The sequence below is a fragment of the Oncorhynchus masou genome, chromosome 11, assembly GCF_036934945.1.
Source record: "Oncorhynchus masou masou isolate Uvic2021 chromosome 11, UVic_Omas_1.1, whole genome shotgun sequence".
Taxonomy (NCBI): Eukaryota; Metazoa; Chordata; class Actinopteri; order Salmoniformes; family Salmonidae; genus Oncorhynchus; species Oncorhynchus masou.
Genome location: NC_088222.1, coordinates 45,908,135 through 45,931,641, shown reverse-complemented (window position 1 = coordinate 45,931,641; position 23,507 = coordinate 45,908,135). Strand labels below are relative to the sequence as shown.

The 23,507-nt window shown below is 41.8% G+C and overlaps 1 protein-coding gene across 1 annotated transcript; it reads right to left on the bottom strand.

Annotated features, from left to right (window-relative positions):
* Window positions 1-6,176: 6,176 nt before the first annotated feature.
* LOC135548740 (ubiquitin-conjugating enzyme E2 G1) lies at window positions 6,177-14,848 on the bottom strand. The gene is made up of 6 exons (XM_064978625.1): window positions 14,642-14,848; window positions 11,361-11,463; window positions 9,687-9,784; window positions 9,269-9,447; window positions 8,722-8,845; window positions 6,177-8,490 (listed from the first exon to the last, which is right to left on the bottom strand). The coding sequence occupies exons 1-5, from the start codon at window positions 14,685-14,687 to the stop codon at window positions 8,759-8,761; spliced, it is 513 nt and encodes a 170-aa protein (XP_064834697.1). The 5' UTR covers window positions 14,688-14,848; the 3' UTR covers window positions 6,177-8,490; window positions 8,722-8,758.
* Between the last annotated feature and the right edge of the window lie 8,659 nt (window positions 14,849-23,507).

Genomic DNA, 23,507 nt, shown 5'->3' with positions numbered 1-23,507 from the left:
CATTTAAATGCTATGTTTCACATAAGCATCCCACCAAAGGTGGGGGAAATGACAGCGAGTAGTGCGGATGAAATGGAGGAAATGGAAAAAAAAGTCGGTGAAGCAACAGCTGGGTGAACAGGCAGTGGCTTGGGTGGTTGTTGTCCTTGATGATCTTTTTGGCCTTCCTGTGACATCGGGTGGTGTAGGTGTCCTGGAGAGCAGGTAGTTTCCCCCCCGGTGATGCAGACCTCACTACCCTCTGGAGAGCCTTACGGTTGTGGGCGGAGCAGTTGCTGTACCAGGCAGTGATACAGCCCGACAGGATGCTCTCGATTGTGCATCTGTAAAAGTTTGTGAGTGTTTTTGGTGACCAGCTGAATTTCATCAGCCTCCTGAGGTTGAAGAGGCGCTGTTGCGCCTTCTTCACCACGCTGTCTGTGTGGGTGGACCATTTCAATTTGTCCATGATGTGTATGCCGAGGAACTTAAAACTTACTATCCTCTCCACTACTGTACCGTCGATGAGGATAGGGGGGTGCTCCCTCTGCTGTTTCCTGAAGTCCACAATCATCTCCTTTGTTTTGTTGATGTTGAGTGTGAGGTTATATTCCTCCCACCACACTCCGAGGGCACTCACCTCCTCCCTGTAGACAGTCTCGTCGTAGTTGGTAATCAAGCCTACCACTGTAGTGTCATCTACAAACCTGATGATTGAGTTGGAGGCGTACATGACCATACGGTCATGGGTGAACAGGGAGTACAGGAGAGGGCTGAGAACACACCGTTGTGGGACCCCAGTTTTGAGGATCAGCAGGGTTCCTACCCTTACCACCTGGGGAGGGCCCGTCAAGAAATTCAGGACCCAGTTGCACAAAGCGGGGTCGAGACCCAGGGTCTTGAGCTTAATGACGAGTTTGGAGGGTACTATGGTGCTAAATACTGAGCTGTAGTCGATAAACAGCATTCTTACATAGGTATTCCTCTTGTCCAGATGGGTTAGGGCAGTGTGTTTGTGATTGCGTCGTCTGTGGACCTATTGGGGCGGTAAGCAAATTGGAGTGGGTCTAGGGTGTCAGGTAGGGTGGAGGTGATATGATCATTAACTAGTCTCTCAAAGCACTTCATGATGACGGAAGTGAGTGCTACGGGGCAATAGTCATTCTTGGGAACATGAACAATAGTGGCCCTCTTGAAGCATATGGGAACAGAAGCCTGGGATAAGGATTGATTGAATATGTCTGTAAACACACCAGCCAGTTAGACTGCGCATGCTCTGAGGACACGGCTAGGGATGCCGTCTGGGCCGGCAGCCTTGCAAGGGTTAACACGTTTAAATGCTTTACTCACGTTGGCTGCGGTGAAGGGGAGCCCGCAGGTTTTGGTAGCGGGCTGTGTCGTGTCTCAAAGAGAGCAAAGAAGTTGTTTAGCTTGTCTGGGAGCAGGACATCGTGGTACGTGAAGGGGCTGGATAACTTTTTGTAGTCCTTGATTGAATGTAGACCCTGCCACATGCCTCTTGTGTCTGAGCCTTTGAATTGCGACTCTACTTTGTCTCCATACTGACGCTTAGCTTGTTTGATTGCCTTGTGGAGGGAATAGCTACACTGTTTGTATTCGGTCATGTTTCCGGTCACCTTGCCCTGATTAAAAGCAGTGGTTCAGGCTTTCAGTTTGCATGAATTTTGCCATCAATCCACGGTTTCTGGTTGGGGAAGGTTTTAATAGTTGTTGTGGGTACAACATCACAGATGCACTTGCTAATAATCTCACTCACCGAATCAGAGTATTCATCAATGTTATTATCTGAAACTATGCCGAACATATCCCAGTCCAAGTGATCGAAGCAATCTTGAAGCGTGGAATCAGATTGGTCGGACCAGCGTTGAACAGACCTGAGCACGGGCATTTCCTGGTTTAGTTTCTGTCTATAGGCTGGGAGCAACAAAATGGAGTCATGGTCAGATTTTCCGAAAGGAGGGCGGGGCATGGCTTTGTATGCGTCGCGGAAGATAGAGAAACAATGGTCCAGGATCTTTTCCGCATGGGTAGCGCATTTGATATGCTGATAAAATTTAGGGAGTCTTGTTTTCAGGTTATCCTTGTTAAAATCCCCAGCTACAATGAATGCAGCCTCAGGATATGTGGTTTCTAGTTTACATCGATGTGTCTGCTTTAGGGGGGGGGGGTATATACGGCTGTGATTATAATCAAAGAAAATTCTCCTGGTAGATAATGCGGTCGACATTTGATAGTAAGGAATTCTAGGTCAGGTGAGCAAAAGGACTTGAGTTCCTGTATGTTGTTATGATCACACCACGTCTCGTTAATCATAAGGCATACCCCCCCACCCTTCTTCTTACCAGAGAGATATTGGTTTCTGTCAGCGCGATGCGTGAAGAAACCAGGTGGCTGTACCGACTCTGTACCGATAGTGTGTCTCAAGTGAGCCATGTTTCCATGCAACAAAGAACGTTACCATCGCTGATGTCTCTCTGGAAGGCAACTCTTGCTCAGATTTAATCTACCTTGTTGTCAAGAGACTGGACGTTGGCGAGTTGTAAACTCAGGAGCAGTGCGCAATGTGCCCATCTACTGAGCCTGACCAGAAGACCACTTCTTCTTCCCCTTCTGCGGCTGGGCTCCGATCCATTGTCCTGGGTGGTAGACCAAACAGAGGATCTGCTTCGGGAAAGTCGTATTCCTGGTCATAATGTTGGTAAGTTGACCTTGCTCTTATATCCAATAGTTCCTCCCGGCTGTATGCAATAAAACTTAAGATTTCCTGGGGTAACAATGTAAGAAATAATAAAAAATACTGCATAGTTTGCTGAGAACGCAAAGCGAGGCGGCCATCTCTGTCGGCGCCGGATTGAGGGGAGTCATCACTGTGGTTCCAATATGTCCATAGATGATATTAAAGAAAATGTGAAGGGAGGCAGAGTGATTGAGGCCAAAAGGTTGATCAGTATGCGAGAGGGTCAAAGAAGTGAAGGCTTATCAGTGTCCAGGCTTGCTGGAAAAAGTACAGATAGGATTCCTTAGCTTCATTGTTAGAGAATGTGTCCCATATGCACTGCAGTGTTTTAAATGCCAAAGAATGGGACATGTAGCTGCTCAGTGTAAAGGAAATAAAATATATGCCAAGTGTGGAGGGGCACATGATTACGGTGAATGTGGAAGCAATGTGATGGTTAAGTGCTGTAATTGTGGGAGATAATACAGTGACGCATTTGGTGGATGTCAGGTACAGAGAGAGGCTAGAGAGGCTCAGAAATATAGGATCAGTCATGATGTATCATATGCAGAGGCCTTAAAACAGATTGGTAGAAGTACAGTGCGGACTGATGGAGATTACATGGATGTACCTGTAGTAAGTGAACCTACTGTTGGGGCTGGTGCTTCTGATTGTTCTGGAATGGTTTCAAGGCCTATTTAGAAAGCCTGAGTTCATGAATGTGCAGTGTCAAAGCAAGCAACACTGAAGCATGCATGAGAGCACCAGCTGTTCCGGACGACTGTGTGATCACGCTCTCTGTAGCCAATGTGAGCAAGACCTTTAAACAGGTGAACATTCACAAGGCCGCGGGGCCAGACGGATTACCAGGACGTGTATTCAGAACATGGCGGAACAACTGGCATGTGTCTTCACTGACATTTTCAACCTCTTCCTGACCGAGTCTGTAATACCTACATGTTTCGAGTAGACCACCATAGTCCCTGTGCCCAAGAAAGCAAAGATAACCTGCCTAAATTAATACAGACCCGATAGCACTCACGTCAGTAGCCATGAAGTGCTTTGAAAGGCTGATCATGGCTCACATCAACACCATCATCCCAGAAACCTTAGACCCACTCCAATTTGCATACCGCCCCAACAGATCCACAGATGACGCAATCTCAATCGCACTCCACACTGCCCTCTTCCATCTGGACAAGCGGACCATCTATGTGAACATGCTGTTCATTGACTACAGCTCAGCATTCAACACCATAGTGCCCACAAGGCTCATCACTAAGCTAAGGATCCTGGGACTAAACACCTCCCTCTGCAACTGGATCCTGGACTTCCTGGTGGGCCGTCCCCAGGTGGTAAGGGTAGGCAACAACACATCTGCCATGCTGATCCTCAATACAGTGGGTGCGTGCTTTATTTATTCTCCTGTACTCCCTGTTCACCCACGACTGCATGGACAAGCACAACTCCATCACCATCTTTAAGTTTGCTGACGACACAACAGTGGTAGGCCTGATCACAGCCAACGATGAGACAGCCTATAGGGAGGAGGTCAGAGACCTGTCAGTGTGGTACCAGGACAATCAACCCCATTAAAAGGGGTTGAATACTTATTGACTGAAGACATTTTGGCTTTTAATTTTTAATTAATTTGTAAGCATAAAAAAACATAATTCCACTTTGAGCATATTGGGTATTGTGTGAAGGCCATTGACAAAAATGTTCAATTTAAGCCATTTTAAATTCAGGCTGCAACACAAAATATGTATGCAATTATGCAGTCGAATACATCCACAGTAGGATTTCAACAGTTTTTTCTGTTTATTGTCAAACTAATTCATTATTGTAAGGGCTTCAGGGCTTCAGGGCTTCTCTAAAAAGTGGCTGGCATCTTTGAATGCAGGGCCAGATTTGGTTGTGGTGCGCGGGTAAAATATTGTAGTGCTTCGGTTGACCGCAGAGAGAATAATTGTAGTTTAATGGTTCATTTCCTGCAATTCTACACATTTTGCAATGGGGAGTAGAAAAAATGTTGCCGTTTTAATGCAAATGTTATGCAATTCTACACATTATGCCATGGGGCGGAGAGAAGTTTAGCAATTTTATAAAACATTTCATGCAAATCTACAAATATTGTCATGGGACAGAGAGAAAAAACATACAGCTAATATCATGCAATTCTACACATTTTGACTTATGCCATGTAAATTATATCTGAGTGAGAGTGACTAACAAAATCAATGGGGGCCCCCAGGAGGTCAGGGCCCCTGGGCACATGTACTGTGTGCCCAGTCAGTATTCAGTGATGATTACTACAAGTTTAGATTGCTGGCAAGACTAGTCAAAAAATGTGTACATTTTGGGTAACTGCATACGTGAAGTGTCTGAAAGTGGGTGTTGCGAAATAAGTGGGAGGATCAACATAAGTAGGTGTATGGAAACAGGTAATTGGGCAGATTGGTTGCCACTCGAGACCGTTTTGCGTGGCTGCTCACTGCTTCCTTGTAGCATTTTATCTTAGCCGCCAAAACACAGAAATAAAGAAACATAGAAAACAAAACATAGATTGCCCACCCCACATCACACCCTGGCCTAACCAAATAGAGAAATAAAACGGCTCTCTAAGGTCAGGGTGTGACAAGATATATTTATATTATATATATTTATATTCAAGGATGTATTAATGAGCTATGCGAGATGAGCCAGACAAGCCAGTGTATGAATCAAATGGATTTGCCTATGAATGGATTGGAAATTAGCTGACTTCGTGATCTGTAAGGTAATTAATTCGTTTTAATGTGTCAAGCAGATTACACGTTTTCTTCGCCATTCTTCGCAATTTCCGAAACACAGCAACATGGATTAAAACATGGATTTCATGTTGTAATGTTAACAAGGTACCAAAAAGTAGTTAGAAATCATGTTTTCATTTTATTGAAACAAAACATGTTTCAACAATACAATTATCGCGGAAATCAGCCCTGTTTGCATAGCGATGATGAAAAGCCTAAAACATAATTTAGGCTGTAATGATATCTAAAATTCTAATCATTAGGTCATCACACCATTGCTATAGCAACAGACACGAATAGTTTATCGAATCCCATTGTGACGGAGAGGGACATTATTTGGCATGACAGGCCCCCTAGCAGCCAGGGGCCCAAAGCAACCGCTGATGTTGCTTAGGCCTGGAGCCCTGTTTGACTGAAATGCATTGTGAAATACACAGGTGCCTAATCTTCATTGGCTGTGTGTGAGAATAAAAGTGGTTATCAACATTGATAGAGGGGTTGATATTGAATGGATGGATAAAGATAGTATTTTTTTTAAAGACTCAAAACGAAAATATTAATACTCTACCCTGAATATTGTATCAGATCAGTTCCACTTGCTCAGAGTTATAGAAATACACACATTTGGAGTTTAGTGATAGTGCAAGTCAAAAATTTGGACACACCTACTCATTCCAGGATTTTTATTTGTACTATTTTCTACATTGTAGAATAAGTAAAGACAACTATGACATAACACTTATGGAATCATGTAGTAACCAAAAAAAGTGTTTTACAAATCAGAATAGATTTTAAGATTCTTCAAAGTAGCCACCCTTTGCCTTGATGACAGCACTCTTGGCATTCTCTCAACCAGCTTCAGGAGGAATGCTTTTCCAACAGTCTTGAAGGAGTTCCATTGAATGAGTAGGTGTCCAAACTCTTGACTGGTACATGTTATAAATGATCTTCGTAATAATACATGGTTGGTTGCAGAGGGGGAGACATTTGCGGGTCCTTGCCAAGTCTAGACTGGAGCCTGTTCTTGGCACAGCTCCCTGAAACCCATCCAAAAATAGACAAATCTGTTCTCCAAAGATCTCTGCCTGGCCAATTGTTCATGGGTGATAGGGATATTGCGAGACAACTCAGAAACTCAGTTAAAATTTACTTTTTTTTTTACATGGAGCTTCCTATTGATTGATTCTGAACAAATTTTTCCATGAGTTTCCAAGTCAGTAATTTCAGAGTATTCTTGAACGCGGCATAAGTCTGTGGCAATCAAAGCACCAACACCTCACTTGGTGTAATGTTGTTACATGGCTTTCTTCTGAATATGGGGCACTACTGTACACAGAATATACTTGACCTATATAATATTCTCACCTTTGTGCCAAATGACAATATCCTATCACTAACACTTGTTAAATCTAGCATAATGTGTTGCATGACAAGTACATGATATGTTTCACCTAGGGGTCAGACACCACATGATAAAAGGCAGGGAGCTTTGGTCAGGACCAGGTAATGACTTGCTAGGAAAGAAGATAATGTGTGTATCAATCATGCCTGATTCTATGACAAAACACTGGGGATATGAATTTCATTTAAAAAGAAAAAACACCAGCAATTATTGGGAACATAAATCTTATTTTAGAAGAACTCACTACATAACACAGAAAATATACATCAGTATTTTGTCTTTGTACATTAGGCAAGTAAACTGCAATAGTCCATCAGACAGAATAAAATAATAAACCATGGGAAAATCAAGGATCAGGGGAATAGAGGGTAAAGAAAAAAGGGCACAGACACACACTCTTACACACATTTTAAATCAAAACCCCAAAACTACCAGCAAGAAAACCTCAAGTTAAAAGCATGCATTACAAATCCTACCTAGGACACAACACAATTCATCATGGTGAATACAGGAGAAATAGATCTCCACATCACCCAAATCAGATTTTTAATTTTTTAAATAAGACGGTTCACCACACAGAGGGGAAAGTTATTGCGAAACCAAATTTAACCAATATTTGAATTACACATTGTGCTGATGTTGTACAAACTTACAGGGTGTTAAGCAATTTCTCATATTTTTCTGAAACTCTGGTTCATTACAGGGGGCAATTGCCAAGCAATTTAATAGGAGGCACTTTTTGGAAAAAAATACTAATTAAAAACTTACACGTATGACTTCAATTTGTGCATGCATGACTTGTAATGGTTATGTCCATCTCTGAAGAAACACACCTGAACAAATCATGGTAGGGAGAGCACCAAATGGTGTTAAAATCCAAAATAAAGACTTACATTTATAACCTTATTCATATGTTAAATGTTGACTTACAGCAACTTTTCCTAAGTGCTGAGGTGAATGAACCCAACATGACAAGCAAGCTACAGTATGTGTAATGCACCCTTATGTCCATCTGCCATAAATGCAAATCCGGCCTGATATTTCGGTCATTCTAGAACCAAAGCAGCTCTCCTCCAATAGAGGGATTCTACAACAGCATTGCATTCTTACCATTCTGCTCCCTACAAGGGCTCCTGTCCGTCAAAGCAACCTGTAACAGAACTGAACTCATGCACACTAGAGCAGATGTTGAAGAAATGGAATAAAAACATACGAATCTATAGGACTCAGATTCTACCTACAGAAACGCTATTTATTTGGTACTAAGTGTCTTGCTGGATGGGATAGGGACAATTTATATATTATCCAGTTTTATGTCTGTGCTATATACAGGTCTTTACAATATCTTCCTGAAATACAGTTCATAGACTAAAAAAAAAAAAAAAAAAAACTTGGTTATTCATCTTTTGCTTTGTTGTTGGCACTTGCTTGGCGGTTTTCAGTCAGGATCTGGTAACAGCTGTTATGTTCTATTGCAGCCTATTGTTGCCAGACGGTTTCTGACAGTTAATGAAGACCAGCCATGCAATAGGGTGGTAGAGTGCAGGAAAACATTGCTATGTTGTTTCTCAATTGGAGACCTGTGTAAGACAAGAACAGGCAACTGAGCACATATTGGATATACTGTAATAAACTTCTGGCATTGACTTTCAGAGACTTCAACAGGTATGAATGAACCATCTACATATTTAATCTGAAGTGTGAACAGTATAGTAAGTTACTCAGATGCCATATAATAGCATTGGGTCCTCCTCAAAATCACAACACTTGGTTTGTAAAAGATCTAAGGGGCAAAAGTCCACTACACTTACCCTGAAAAAGTGAAGCAAGATGCCGCTTGATAAATAATCACTCAAAGGCAGTCTCTTGGCTCTTTCTTACACAACGGGCCACTTTCCTTTTGAATTCCCCATGTCGGTCTTCCCTCCACTCTTTCTGCAGGGGGAACAATGAAGGGGGGAAACATTTTAGTTGAAAGATGACAGATTCTTGCTCTCCAAAGGCAAATATGATACTTGGAAACATGGGACATTCAGAATTATGTGCACTACAGGATGAAATATACCATTATATTTTAAACTCAATACCAAATTTCTGGGTAACAATTAAGTACCAAACTCCATCCCACCAAAACAGGTTGAAATTTCAGGTGGTCTTTTCAAACAGCTCTTACACGAAAAGGGCATCATCAGCATTTTCACAATATTATTATAACGTCAGTGTGGAAATGTATATAAAACACAGGAAATCATGTTTTTGACTGCACTGGGCCTTTAACTCCTTTTGTCCTAAATAACCATCGTAATCAGAGTGAGCTCAAACCCCTGATTTGGCCCCTCAGGTGAAAATGAAACTTACTGCAGCGTCTACATTGGCAGGCGAGTCTCCGTTAGGGTCCGCCAACATGGAAATAACACTAATCATAATGGTTTCCACTGTGTGGATGGGCAGCCAGCGCTCCTCAGGCTTCTCATAGCCATACTTATCTTCACCAGGCTCGTGCAAAATAGATATACATACGTCACCGTTCTTGTCAACTGCAAACAGGATAAAAGACATGAAATTAGAACAGATTTATTTTCTTATTTCTGTGTGCATGCATGTAACTGTGTGAAAATAACTGCCAGAGTAAGGGATTTTGGTGGGTTCCAAAACAGTATTACTTTACTGAGAAACACTACTGATCCTAGCCTACATTTCCCCAACAGTAAACAGACAAAAATAGTGCAAATAATTTCAAGAGAAAACAAACCCAGTGCAATACACTCATACTTACCATTAGGGTGCCATAAATCTGTGATAAATTTCATTTTAGGTGGCCTGAGAGGGTAGTCCTTGGGAAACGTGAGATGTGCTTTAAACACACCGCCTTCACTGTGGCAGAGAGAAATATGGTTTATTATAGTCAAATATCAGGGGTTGGAATATGTGACAAATGGAAAAAGTCTAACGTTTAAACAGCAATTAAAAAAATATATTTTTCTGTTAAAACAATAAGAACATTTATAATTCCACGTGATGATCACATTATGTCCGGACCTCTGGCAGCCTCTATGGGGGTGCCACAGGGTTCAATTCTCGGGCCGACTCTTTTCTCTGTATATATCAATGATGTCGCTCTTGCGGAGGGTGATTCTTTGATCCACCTCTATGCAGACGACACCATTCTGTATACATCTGGCCCTTCTTTGGACACTGTTAACAAACCTCTAAACAAGATTCAATAGCTTCCAACTGCTCTTAAACGCTAGTAAAACTAAATGCATGCTCTTCAACTGATCGCTGCCCGCACCTGCCTGCCCGCCTAGCATCACTACTCTGGATGGTTCCGACTTAGAATATGTGGACAACTATAAATACCTAGGTGTCTGGCAAGACTAAACTCTCCTTCCAGACTCATATTAAGCATCTCCATTCCAAAATGAAATCTAGAGTCAGCTTCCTATTTCACAACAAAGCCTCCTTCACTCATGCTGCCAAACATACCCTCGTAAAACTGACAATGCTGCTGATCCTTGACTTTGGCGATGTCATTTACAAAATAGCCTCCAACACTCTACTCAGCAAACTGGATGCAGTCCATCACAGTGCCATCTGTTTTGTCACCAAAGCCCCATATACTATCCACCATTGCGACCTGAATGCTCTCGTTGGCTGGTCCTTGCTACATATTTGTCGCCAAACCTACTGGCTCTATAAGTCTATGCTAGGTAATGATCCGCCTTATCTCAGCTCACTGGACAGCACAGCAACACCCACCCGTAGCACACGCTCCAGCAGGTATATTTCACTGGTCATCCCCAAAGCCAACACCTCTTTGGCCTCTTTCTTTCCAGTTCTCTGCTGGCAATGACTGGAACAAATCACAAAAATCATTGAAGTTGGAGACTTATATATCTCTCACTAACTTCAAGCATCAGCTGTCAGAGCAGCTTACCGATCGCTGCAGCTGTACACAGCCCATCTGTAAATAGCCCATTCAACCAACTACCTACCTACCTATGCTGGAGTTGGAAGGGGACAGTTATAGTTATCGTTTTAATTAGTCTAGCTGACGTTAGCTAGCTAGTTTCTCTCAGTTTGATGCAGTCAAGACAAAATACTATGTAATCAGATGAGATGATAAATAACTAGCAATAAGGTCATCTACCAGCACAAATCAACTTGGTTGCCCTCTCTCCCCCTCCCTGCTCCCCTCATCATTCACAGATGCACACCGCACAGTTCCGGTTAATAAAGTAGCAAAAAATAGTATTTTTTTTTTCTGATCACAATTTCGTTTAAACGTTCAATTGTAAAATAGTTGAAAAGATCCCAAAATATTTACATGAACGGACAACTGCTGTATATGACAAATAGAAAATTCCTCCTCACATCCACATACTCCCCAGCTGGCTTATCAACCCACCCACACAGCAAAATCAGAGTGGAACTGTGCTGGCAGACTTACTAGCATGTGTCTGGTGGGCCGATGATTAAGACTTCCCATCTGTAGAGGTCATTATCGTCTATCAAGCCTGCTGAGAATCCTTCCACTGGGTTCTTATTCAGCTCTGGTAAATAAAGAGAAAACATTTTAACATAATTTGGTTTTCATCAGAAATAAATATACAAAAATAAATGGCTCTATTGTGATATTTGACTCTTCAACTTCATCCAGTCAATAAAGTAAGAGGTACATCTCTCAAATCAGTTGTGTTGGAATGCTGGATTCAGTACTCAGATTTAAATGTTGCTGTGAACATAAATCTGTTGACCTTTAAATAATTTGTATCCCTATTATTAAGTAGCAATTTAAACAACTCAAACTGCTAACTCAAAAGGACAATGGGGTTTAAATATGCTGTCACTCTGGCAGCCAGTCCCCTGCTGTGCTAAAACAGGAGCACAGTCAAAGGACTGCACCCATCTGTCACACCATGGGCTCTGGTCCTAAAAGAATCAACTGCGTGTGGTTTCCAACTATTTCATTTCCTCTCGAAACAACCATTTCAAAAATGAAGTCTACTAAAAGAGACATGTGAATGGTCCCAATAATGCACCTCTAACTGTATAAGTAATTGGTGAAGCATTGGGAAGCAAATATTCAATAATTTGATCAGGCCTTGTGCAACTCAACCTCTAACTCTAGCACAGGAGCAGTGACCACCAATGCTGCTGATGGAGGTGAGTGACCACTTCTGCTGTTGATGGGGGTGAGTGAGGAGTAAAATGGCTACTGCAGTAGTAGGTTACACACCCTTTCAACAGCAACCCTGAAGAGTGCGTTTAGGTTTTCATAGTTACTTTTAAAATTATATCAACACATTTATTCAAGCAAATGTTTCATTATTTTGCATAGACCAGATCAAGTTAATCTAGTTAAATTCTAAGTACTCCAGAATTTGGAGGGAGGCATTGAAAGTGTGCCAATGCAAAAGAGAAACTGGTAAATACGAGTGGCGCTTTTAAGTCACATGACCAGTAATCAATCCAGAGGAACATTGTCAAGGAGGTCATAGGTTCAGAGAGTTCATGGAATGTGTGAATCTCAAGGCTTCCCTTTTGAGAAACAAAGCGTCAGGTACCAAGAAAGGCCTCTGGGACACAGCCACATAGGGCTTTAGGAGGTGTTCTCCCTCCGCTGAGAACTTGGCAAGGAGTCGCAGTAATAGGGTCCTGTAAAATCTGTTTTATTTTCTGCCTGATTCTGTTCCCCCCCCCCCAAAATTCCGTTTTCTCCACTTTGCTTTTCTAAGTTTTCGTTTCCTTCTATTTTTTTCAGGTTTTCACTCTCAGCATTAAATCTGGTATAATAGAAAACAAAACTAAATGGGATGTTCTAAGTCTGCAACAACATTTAAACCACATCAGGAGATGTCTGGAGAAATTGATTTAGAAAAAGCCATATCTCTGGCTGGCCAAAAAATATATATATTAAGATGGGCAAAAGAACAGACACTGGACAGAGTAACTCTGCCAAGAAGGCCAGCATCCCGAAGTCGCCTCTTCACTGTTGATGTTGAGACTGGCGTTTTGCGGGTACTATTTAATGAAGCTGCCAGTTGAAGACTTGTGAGGTGTCTTTCTCAAACTAGACTAATGTACTTGGCCTCCCACTCCTCATTCTAGTCTATTCTGACAGTTTGCGCTGTGAAGGGAGTAGTACCGTGGTGTACGAGATCTTCAGTTTCTTGGCAATTTCTCACATGGAATAGCATTCATTTATCAGAACAAGAAGAGACTGACAAGTTTCAGAAGAAAGTTATTTGTTTCTAGCCATTTTGAGTCTGTAATGAAACCCACAATTGCTGATGCTCCATATACTCAACTAGTCTAAAGTAGGCGAGTTTTATTGCTTCTTTAAACAGAACAGTTTTCAGCTTTACAAACAAATGCAAAATGGTTTTGTAATGATCAATTAGCCTTTTCAAATGATAAACTTGGATTAGCTAACAACGTGCCATTGGAACACAGGAGTGATGGTTGCTGATAATGGGCCTCTGAATTGAATATCTACATAAGTGTACAAAATCAGCCATTTCCAGCTACAATAGTTATTTACAACATTAACAATGCCTAATCCTTTACCAATGCAGGTGGTAACATTCAAATAAAACCCAGCCCTCAAACAGCTTGAAAATAATTTTTATGTCATATCATAGGAAAAGATATCACACACTGATTTTCACGAAGTGGGCAGTTCGGATGTCACTTCAAGCCCAAATATCACACTTTGACTAAAACGATGACTTACTAATTTGAATAGTTGTGCAACGTCATGGGTAAACTCTGGCCATCATCTAGATGTGGCCGTTTAAAAGGATGCCTGAGTAAAGCCAAAATGCCACAAATGTAACTTTTATTTAATTAGGCAAGCCAGCTCAGAACACATTTTTATTCACAATGACGGCCTACCCCGGTGCCACCCTACGGGACTCAATCACAGCCGGATGTGATGCAGCCTGGATTCGAACCAGGTACTGCAGTGACGCGTCTTGCACTGAGATGCAGTGTCTTAGACCACTGCGCCTCCCGGGAGCACAAATGTTCCAACTATAATTAATTATTTTTCTCAATCATGATTTGCGATTCAACGGTCATATTTCAAAGTCCTTCCTCCAAAGGTCCCCTGTATGGATATAATTTCGTAAAAATATGGACTTTAGTAGCACAAGTCAAATAACGTTACTTAACAGATTGAACACAGTTAACGGCTGGTTCAGTTAAACTCACCGCTCCGTCTTCGCCAACGTTAATATAAAGACCTGACAATTGTGCATCAATGGCTACAGTTGACATGTGTCCGCTTATGTTAGCTAGACGTCTAAATGACGTTCAAAACAAAGGGGTAACAAACGTGTAATTAGTAAGCTACTGGTGAATTGTTTCGCGTCCACAGAACAAAACCAATGTAGACGTTCCTAAAACATGACCAAAACATACATCTAGCGTTAGATGGCTAGCCATCGAACTATTTTATCAACCGAAACTTTGTGGAAACATAGCTACAAAAGTGTCCTATATCAACTGTCTGTAGCTAGCTTCGTAACTGCCTAGCTCGCTGCCACTGGTGGGCTTACTTTATGTATTAAACTATCAAAATTAAGTAATCAAAAGATGACATTTCACACTATAGTCCATACATGACAGTATATAAAACCCGAAACAATGATTAGTTAGTTAACGTTCGCTCGCTAGCACAGCAACCCGACAAGCAATCAGCGCGTTAGCCACCAGTTTATAAATTACCTGCCAGCTGTCTCCTGAGTAACAGTGCTGCCTGAGGCTCCGTCATGTTTTACAATTTGGATTTAAAAATGTTAGCTAGCTAATATTGCGAGGTGAGAGAATTAGCTAGCAACTTTCAATAAATAATGCCAGTGCTTTTTTTCTAGTCTGTTTTGCTCAACGTTCTCATTTTGGGGCACATGCGCACTAAAAAAAACAGTAAAGCCGCGTGAAGGCAATTATCAGTACGCGCAGCAGCACTTGTGACATCACCTTCTTCTTCGGTGGAATTTTGACAGCCTCTGCATATGAAATCCTCTGGACGGCCCTGACTTTGACAACCTCATTTTCACCACAGTTGCAACACTTCAATGCTCAAAAAATAAAAAATGCTCACTAGAGGCAGTGTATATGTTGTACATTTTGAGATGTGAATTATGAACGTTTTTTCAGTTTGAGCAGTAGGGGTGCAGATTAACTATTGGATGCCATAATAAGACACATCATTGCACAATGTATGAATCACTAAATTGGCTGTCAGGGTGGTGACCAAGAACCCAACGTTCACTCTGACAGAGCTCCAGAGTTCCTCTGTGGAGATGGTATAACCTTCTGGAAGGACAACCATCTCTGCAGCACTCCACCAATCATGTCTTTATGTTAGTGGCCAGATGGAAGCCACTTCTTTTCTAATGTAATTTTTTTTTAAATTTTTTAAAATTTAGTTTACTTCTTTTAAGGGGTGGATCAGCTTAATATTGCAGAAATGTGGTTGCTTCCATCAATGCAATTGTCTACATCATTTCTAAACCCCCATATATTTTGGGGGTACATATATATATCCTTGTACAGACACGTACGCATACTTATACACATATATACATACACATACCCATATAGATATACATACTTTTAAAATAATATAGCTTTATTATTCCCCGCAAACCCTACCACCCTTCCCCCAATTGGAGTAAACTAATAAACACTTAGGGTTCTAACTTTAGTTTACACATTTTATACACATATTACAGACACAATCTATTTGACAATAGTTATATTTTGTTTGTTTTTAGTCCTTCCTCTATTTCTGATGTCCATCCAGTTTGATTTCTATTTATAACTGTGCTATTTCACAACATTTCTGAACCTATATACATTTTACAGACCCCGTATGTTTTACATTGGTTATCTTGTTATTCGTCCCACCCTTCAGCTCCATTCAACCCCTCCCATCTATCTCTCAACATCATCCATTTTGGATTTCTTTTTGCCATATATTTTTCAACTGTGTTGTGATGCAACTGTGCAGTGATTAAGTCCCCGCCTTTATTGTGGAATCCTAGTCACTTAAAATAATACTTTGTGCTGTGTGTAAATGTATGTTTTTTAACTGACAAATCAAATCAATCAATCAATCAATCCAAACTGTGCAGCGGCCATTGGATGAATGGAAGGAGACATCTGTTGCAAAATACCAAAAACGTTAATGATATTCAGAGATTGTCAAGCCAAGCCTTCATTACTGGGTAGGCCTATAAGGTAGGGAGGGATGTATTTTCTGTCTGTCAAGATTGACATGGTCTATTTATGGTGGTGTTAAAAACACAAACCATGATATTGAGGTGCCAAAAGTTGGAATGCTTGTTTATTGGTTGTGTGGTGCACTGGCACAGAAACCTGTTGGTGGAAAATTTGTTGCAAAAATATTAAAGAATTACAAATATGTTGTGAAAAGGTAAAAAAATCTGATTTCCAACTATGAACTAATGAAAAAGGCAGGAAAAGTGTGCTTGTGGTCAGCAAACCCTCAACGTTCTGGCCCATAGCCCTGCGTGGCATCGACAGTGCTACAAAAGCATGTTGAAGTGGCAAAGTCGATATTCACGTTTATAAACACAGGGTTGCTACAGTTATTGTTATTTGTGGTTGTGAACATTATTTAGAGTTAATTCTGTGGGAGGAAGGTTATGCAATTGTTTTTACAGTACAAGGGGAGGGTAATGTGAAGAGAGGAAAAAATACGTTGGGGAGGGGGTGCATTTGTTTTTAGGGGACACATGCACCCCCCCCCCCCAAACTCATCACCAAGATAGGGACCCTGGTACTGAACCCCTCCCTCCACATTACTAAGAACTTACATGGTCCACACACACCCACACAGTCGTGAAGAGGGCATGGCAGGAGGCTGAAAAGATTTGGCATTGGCTCTTGGATCCTCAAAAAGTTCTGCAGCTGCACCATAGTTGGCATCTTGACTAGCTGCATCACCGCTTGGTATAGCAAATGCATCGTCTAAGTGCTAAGTGCTACAGAGGGTGGTGTGGACAGAGGGTGGTGGGGCCGAGCTCTCTGCCATCCAGAACCTCTATATCAGACGGCGTCAGAGGAAGGCCCGAAAAATTGCCAAAGATTTCAGCCACCCAATCCATAGATTGTTCACTCTGCTAACATCCAGCCAAAGGAGCATTTGCTCTCAGAACAACAGACTCTGAGACAGCTTCTACCCTCAAGCCATAAGACCGCTAAAAAGCCAGGCTGCTAAATAGTCAATTAATGGTACCTGAACTATCTGCACTGACTCTATCTTGCACTGACCCTACGCACACTCACTAGACTACACTATATGCACACTCACTCACACACACTACATTGACACTTCCACACAAAACCCACACACATTCACATAGACTACATGCACACACACTTTTACACTCATCATTTGCTGCTGCTACTCTGTTCTTTATTTTACTCTTATTATTACCTATCCTGATGCCTAGTCACTTTACCTTCCCTTCATGGACATATCTACACCAAATACCTCATTCCTCTGCACATTAATCTGTTCTTGAGTATTTTATTTTATTCCTCGTCGTGTTACTATTTTATTATTATTTTTAAACTCTGCATTATTGGGAAAGTCTCATAAGAAAGCATCTCACAGTTGTATTCGGTGCATGTGACATAAAATTTGATTTAATTTGATATTTTTCTACATTCTGGGAAAGTAAAAAAAAAAGGTGTGACTGAAAACAATGTTCTCAGAACTTCCAGTTCCTGGCATTCTAGGAATGTAAAAATATATATATATTTTTACACATTACATCAGTAAGTTCTTTAAATTCTGTTCTCAGAACATTATGAAAACGTTCTGTAAAAACCACAACAAAACTTTAGTAACGATCAGAGAACGTTCTAAGAATGTTATTTAAAAACATATACATTCTTTTCTCAGCATCAACAAAACTCCTTTTATTCTCTATCTTGTTAAGTGTGTTCATGTTTGTCGGCAACTAATTGGCCACACCTGACCTAATGAGTGCTTGTTTCCTTTCTGTAAAGTTAACCTCAAAAAAGCTAGCCATGTTAATAAAAGTCTTACTGAAACATTCAGTGAACGTTTTCAGGAATTTATTCAAAAACCTCCAAATAACCTATGATTTCCGTTCTCAGCGTTAATAAAACCTCCCAGGAAAACTTTCAAGGAACCAGACTAAAACATTCGCAGAACCTCCCTGCAAACTAAAAACAAGCACTTCCAGAACAGGCTAAATGTTCCCTTCTGTTCTCATAATGTTTAAAAAAAACGTTCTGTTATACCGGTCTGGCTACACCGGTATGGCTTCATTCCCACAAACAATGTCAAACCAAAAACATACATTCCCACAACTTCCAAGGAACCAGCCTGAAGGGTTCCCACTTATGCTGCCTAATAGCTAGCTATTCTTGTGGCACAACTGGTAAGATGTTTGTGGATGTTGGTCATGTGTGCTATCTACCAAGAGAATTATCTTAGATTATAATCACAGCTGTGTATATCCCCCCCCAAGCAGACACCTCAACGGCCCTTGGACTCAATGTAAACTGGAAACCACATATCCCGAGGCTCCATTTATTGTAGCTGGGGATTTCAACAAAACTAATCTGAAAACAAGACTCCCTTAATTTTATCAGCATATCGAATGCGCGACCCAGGCTGGCAGCATTCTGGATCATTGTTACTCTAACTTCCGCAAAGCATACAAAGCCCTCCCTCTCCCTCCTTTCGGCAAATCTGACCACGAGTTCATTTTGTTGCTCCCCGCCTATAGACAGAAACTAAAACAGGAAACGCCTGTGCTCAGGTCAGTTCAATGCTGGTCCAACCAATCTGATTCCACGCTTCAAGATTGCTTCGATCACATGGACTGGGATATGTTCCGGATAGCCTCAGACAACAAGATTGATGTATACGCTGATTCAGTGAGCGAGTTTATTAGCAAGTGCATCGGTGATGTTGTACCCACGGTGACTATTACAACCTTCCCCAAACAGAAACTGTGGATTGATGGCAGCATTCGCGCAATACTGAAAGCGCGAACCACTGCTTTTAATCATGGCAAGGTGACCAGAAACATGACCAAATACAAACAGTGTAGCTATTCCCTACGCAAGGCAATCAAACAAGTGTCAGTATGGAGACAAGGTAGAGTCGCAATTCAACAGCTCAGGTATGAGACATATGTGGCAGGGTCTACAGTCAATTACTACTCACAAAAAGAAAAGAGGCCCCGTCACGGACATTGACGTCTTGCTCCCAGACAAACTAAACAACTGCTTTCTCGCTTTGAGGACAATACAGTTCCACTGAGGGCTCTCCTTCTCCGCAGCAAATGTGTTAACCCTCGCAAGGCTGCCGGCCCAGATAGCATCCCTAGCCACGTCCTCAGAGCATGCGCAGACCAGCTGGCTGGTGTGTTTACGGACATATTCAATCAATCCCTATCCCAGTCTGCTGTTCCCACATGCTCCAAGAGGGCCACCATTGTTCCTGTTCCCAAGAAAGCTAGGTAACTGAGCTAAATGACTATTTCCCCGTAGCACTCACTTCCGTCATCATGAAGTGCTTTGAGAGACTGGTCGAGGATTATATTACCTCCACCCTAACTGACACCCTAGACCCACTCCAATTTGATTACCGTCCCAATAGGTTCACAGACGATGCAATCGCAATCACACTGCACACTGCCCTAACCCATCTGGACAAGAGGAATAACTATGTAAGAATGCTGTTCATCGATTACAGCTCAGTATTTAACACCATTGTACCCTCCAAACTCATCATTAAGCTAGAGACCCTGGGTCTCGACCCTGCCCGGTGCAACTGGGTCCTGAACTTTCTGACAGGCCGCCCCCAGGTGGTGAGAGTAGGAAACAACATCTCCACGCTGCTGATCCTCAACACTGGGGCCCCACACTAGTCACTTTAAACAATGCCACTTTATATAATGTTTACATACCCTACATTACTCATCTCATATACATATACTGTACTCTATACCATCTACTGCATCTTGCCTATGCCGCACGACCATCCATATATGTATACAGTATGTACATATTCTTTTTCATTCCTTTACACTTGTGTGTATAAGGTAGTTGTTGTGAAATTGTTAGATTACTTGTTAGATATTACTGCACGTTGGAACGAGAAGCACAAGCATTTCGCTACACTCGCATTTACATCTGCTAACCATGTGACCAATAAAATTTGATTTGATTTGATTACTGCCACTTACGTATGAAATGTGTTTTTTCGTTTGCTCTTTGGGGTCTTCATTTGATTGATTGATGCTCTCATCTTGCTCTCATTAGGAGCTGCTTAGTAAAACACATTTGAACAAGCATTATGTTGACCATATGTTGTTTTTGATGCCTGTAAATGTCTAATTTTGCTCAGGGGGTCATTGGGGGAGCCTATATTATCACTGAACTCGGCCATTCTAGCTGATATCCTCCTGGTGAGTTTGATTCACTGCAATTTGACATGATATCAAAATGCATTAACCAGTCAGTTTCAGTGAGTTAGCCATAAGTTCTTGCAGGGGCCACATTTTGAAATAGTATTTTTGGCCCCCCACCCAGTTTTATCATTCGAATGTGACACCAAACGATGCCTCTGAGCGGTCAGGTAGGCTGTTTGGTGTGTTTATCCAACTGGATATCTACAAATATATAGTTATGCCACCCCCCACCACACTAAAACCAAAGTTGCGCCCCTGTGTTCTTGTGTAACAAAGTTGATCTGCCTTTCCAACCCTGCACCCCCCAAAAATTGTTGAGCATGCCGTGCTCTTGATTCTACTTATCTGCCCTGAAATACAATCAGTGGCCAGTTTAGTAGGTACACCACCCTGTTCACGAAAACTGTTTGTTCCATGGCTTGCTGTATAAAGCAGGCAGAGGAGGCATCAAGGCATTCAGTTACAGTTCAATTGAACAAGTGTGCAAAACGACTGACCTAAGCGACTTTGAGCATGGTATGTTCCAGTTTCCCCGAAACGGCCGGCCTCCTGGGCTTTTCACGTACGACAGTGTCTAGGATTTACCGAAAATGGTGCGACAAACAAAAAACATCCAGTTGCAATCCTGGGCGAAAAAATCTTGTTGATGAGAGGTCGAAGGAGAATGGCAAGGATTGTGCAAGCTAACAGACAGGCCACAAACAGGCAAATAACGGCGCAGTACAACAGTAGTGTGCATCTCGGAAGGTTACATTCCCATCAGCAAAAAGCGAGAAGAAGCAGCTCCAGTGGGCACGCAATCACCAACCCTGGACAACTGAGGAGTGGAAAAACATTGCCTGGTCCAACGAATCCCGGTTCCTGTTGCATCATGCTGATGGCAGAGTCAGGATTTGGAGTAAGCAGCATGGTCCCATTCTGCCAGGTGTCAACGGTACAGGCTGGTGGCGGTGGTGTAAGGGTGTGGGGAATGTTTTCCTGGCACACGTTAGGTCCCTTTATACCAATTGAACAATGTGTCCACGCCCCAAATAATTCAAGACGTTCTGGAGGTAAAGAGGGGTGCGACCCAGTACTAAATGGGTGTACCTGATAAACTATCCATTGAGTGTATATTTCAGTGTAATTATAAGTCACTGGGTTCACCTACATGTATTTCTTCTCAGCTGAAGCTGAAGCTCTGCAAATCATGGTCTGTCATCTCCTAGGAGATACCGGAAGCCCTTACCTGCTGGGGGCAGTAACACTGTCATTTACAATTCATTACAATACATTCTATTGTTGAATCAAAATCTATCAGCCCTACAGTAGGGTTTGATGTCAGTGAACAGTAACAACCAGGGTTGGGGTCAATTCCAATTTCAAATGTTTTTCATTCAATTCTCATTGAGTTTACTTAAATGAAATGGAATTGAGCCCAACCCTAGTACTACTGCCTCTTCTCCTGTCTGTAGATCTCTGATGCTCTGAGTAGACACCAGCCTGACTCTCATGCATGTAGTTTCCTTAGTCTGGAGTACAGTTTCCTGCTATGCTGCTTCGTAGAGGTCCTAGGGGGCCTCTTCTTCCTCATGACATCCCTCTATATCACAAAAGACAGGTAGGACACCCAGCTACTCATTGCAGGTACTTTAACTCTTGATGATGGATTGGCTTCATATAGGTATATGATTGATGTATGTTTTGATTGTATGTTTTTCAACTAAACATTATAGAATTGTGAGGGTTATCCACTTATTGGATTTTTTGAATCACTGTTAAATAAATGAGTTGATTCTATTTGGATTGCTGTATGCCAAACAGTTTTACATCCAACCTTTTATGTTCTGGAAGTATGATGCAAAGCCAAATGTTATACTTTTAACTTTAAATTGTGTGTGTGTGTGTGCAGGTGTACGCTTGCGTACATGTGTGTGTACGTGCATGCAGGTGTGTCAACGAGTGTGTATTCTTGCACACGTGCATGTGTGAGGCTGGCAGTGGACTAAGAACCCTAGGTATGTGTTTGGTCATTGTGTTATCTAGCATTGGTGCTGGACAGAGTCATGCCACATGATCGTAATGCTTGCTCAAGGCCTGGACATAGGCTCTCTTTGTCCTCCTCACCTTTCCTCTGAGCCAAAGCAACACCCTTCCTCTCAGATACTGCTCTTTCTCACACCATAGAGACGACAAGTCCGTACACACACACACACACACGCACACACACACACACACACACACACACACACACACACACACACACACACACACACACACACACACACACACACACACACACACACCATCAGTACAGCTCCTTGATTAGGTTAAAAGGGAATCAGACAGTGAGGGTGCAATGCTCCCTCCACACACATAGGAAGACAACATTGTATTGTAAGTTTAGCATCTTGTTAGTTTACTATCTCAGCTACCTCAACTCCTCTTCAGTCTGAGGGTCTGTGTTTATCAGTCTGGCACAAAACAGAACCACAATTGTGATCTAAAGCCCAACACTTCAGAATATAAGATATAACCTGTTACTGCAATAGGCTTAATCAGGGTCACAGAGTGTTTCTTGGTAGTCTTAAACAAATATAATTTGGAACAAAAGTATACACCTCATAGACAGGGTTATGGGCTTAAAAAAAAGAAGGAAGCCTGTTTCATGTCAGATATAGTTGAAATGTGTAAAATGTTGAGTTTGCATCCCAATATTACACTTTATATACATCACATAAGACTGAAATATAACAAAACCGTTTGACAGAGAAACACTGGATTTTCGACTGGTTTAAAAAAAAAAAGTTTATTAATTATGAAATTATGAAAAATATGAATACAATTCCACTCATGAGGCCACTTGGTAATTTGTCAGATTTTGGACCTGTACGCTTATCAGTCATCTGCAAAGGGAATATTTCACATGCATGATGCCATCTAATTAGCCTTTGCATGCCAACCAGGAAAGCCAGGTCTCCATCTTACTGTACCCATCTCTGTGTGTTTCTCTGTGTGTTCTCTGTGTGTTTCAGGGGTGTTCCAGTACATTCTCCCACTCAGCTTGTCCATACGGCAGGCTCCAAAGATTGCTGAGGTGAAATTGAGATCCTTGGAGCAGATTTTAT

Bases quoted from the DNA above. Each gene is read 5' to 3' on its own strand.
- LOC135548740 (XM_064978625.1), bottom strand. From the start codon at position 14,687: ATGACGGAGCCTCAGGCAGCACTGTTACTCAGGAGACAGCTGGCAG. The intron at 9,448-9,686 runs GTAAGTATGAGT...TCCTGTTTGCAG, and splicing joins AGATTTATGGCACCCTAATG to TTGACAAGAACGGTGACGTA. The intron at 8,846-9,268 runs GTAAGTTTCATT...TTCCCCCTGCAG, and splicing joins CTGCCAATGTAGACGCTGCA to AAAGAGTGGAGGGAAGACCG.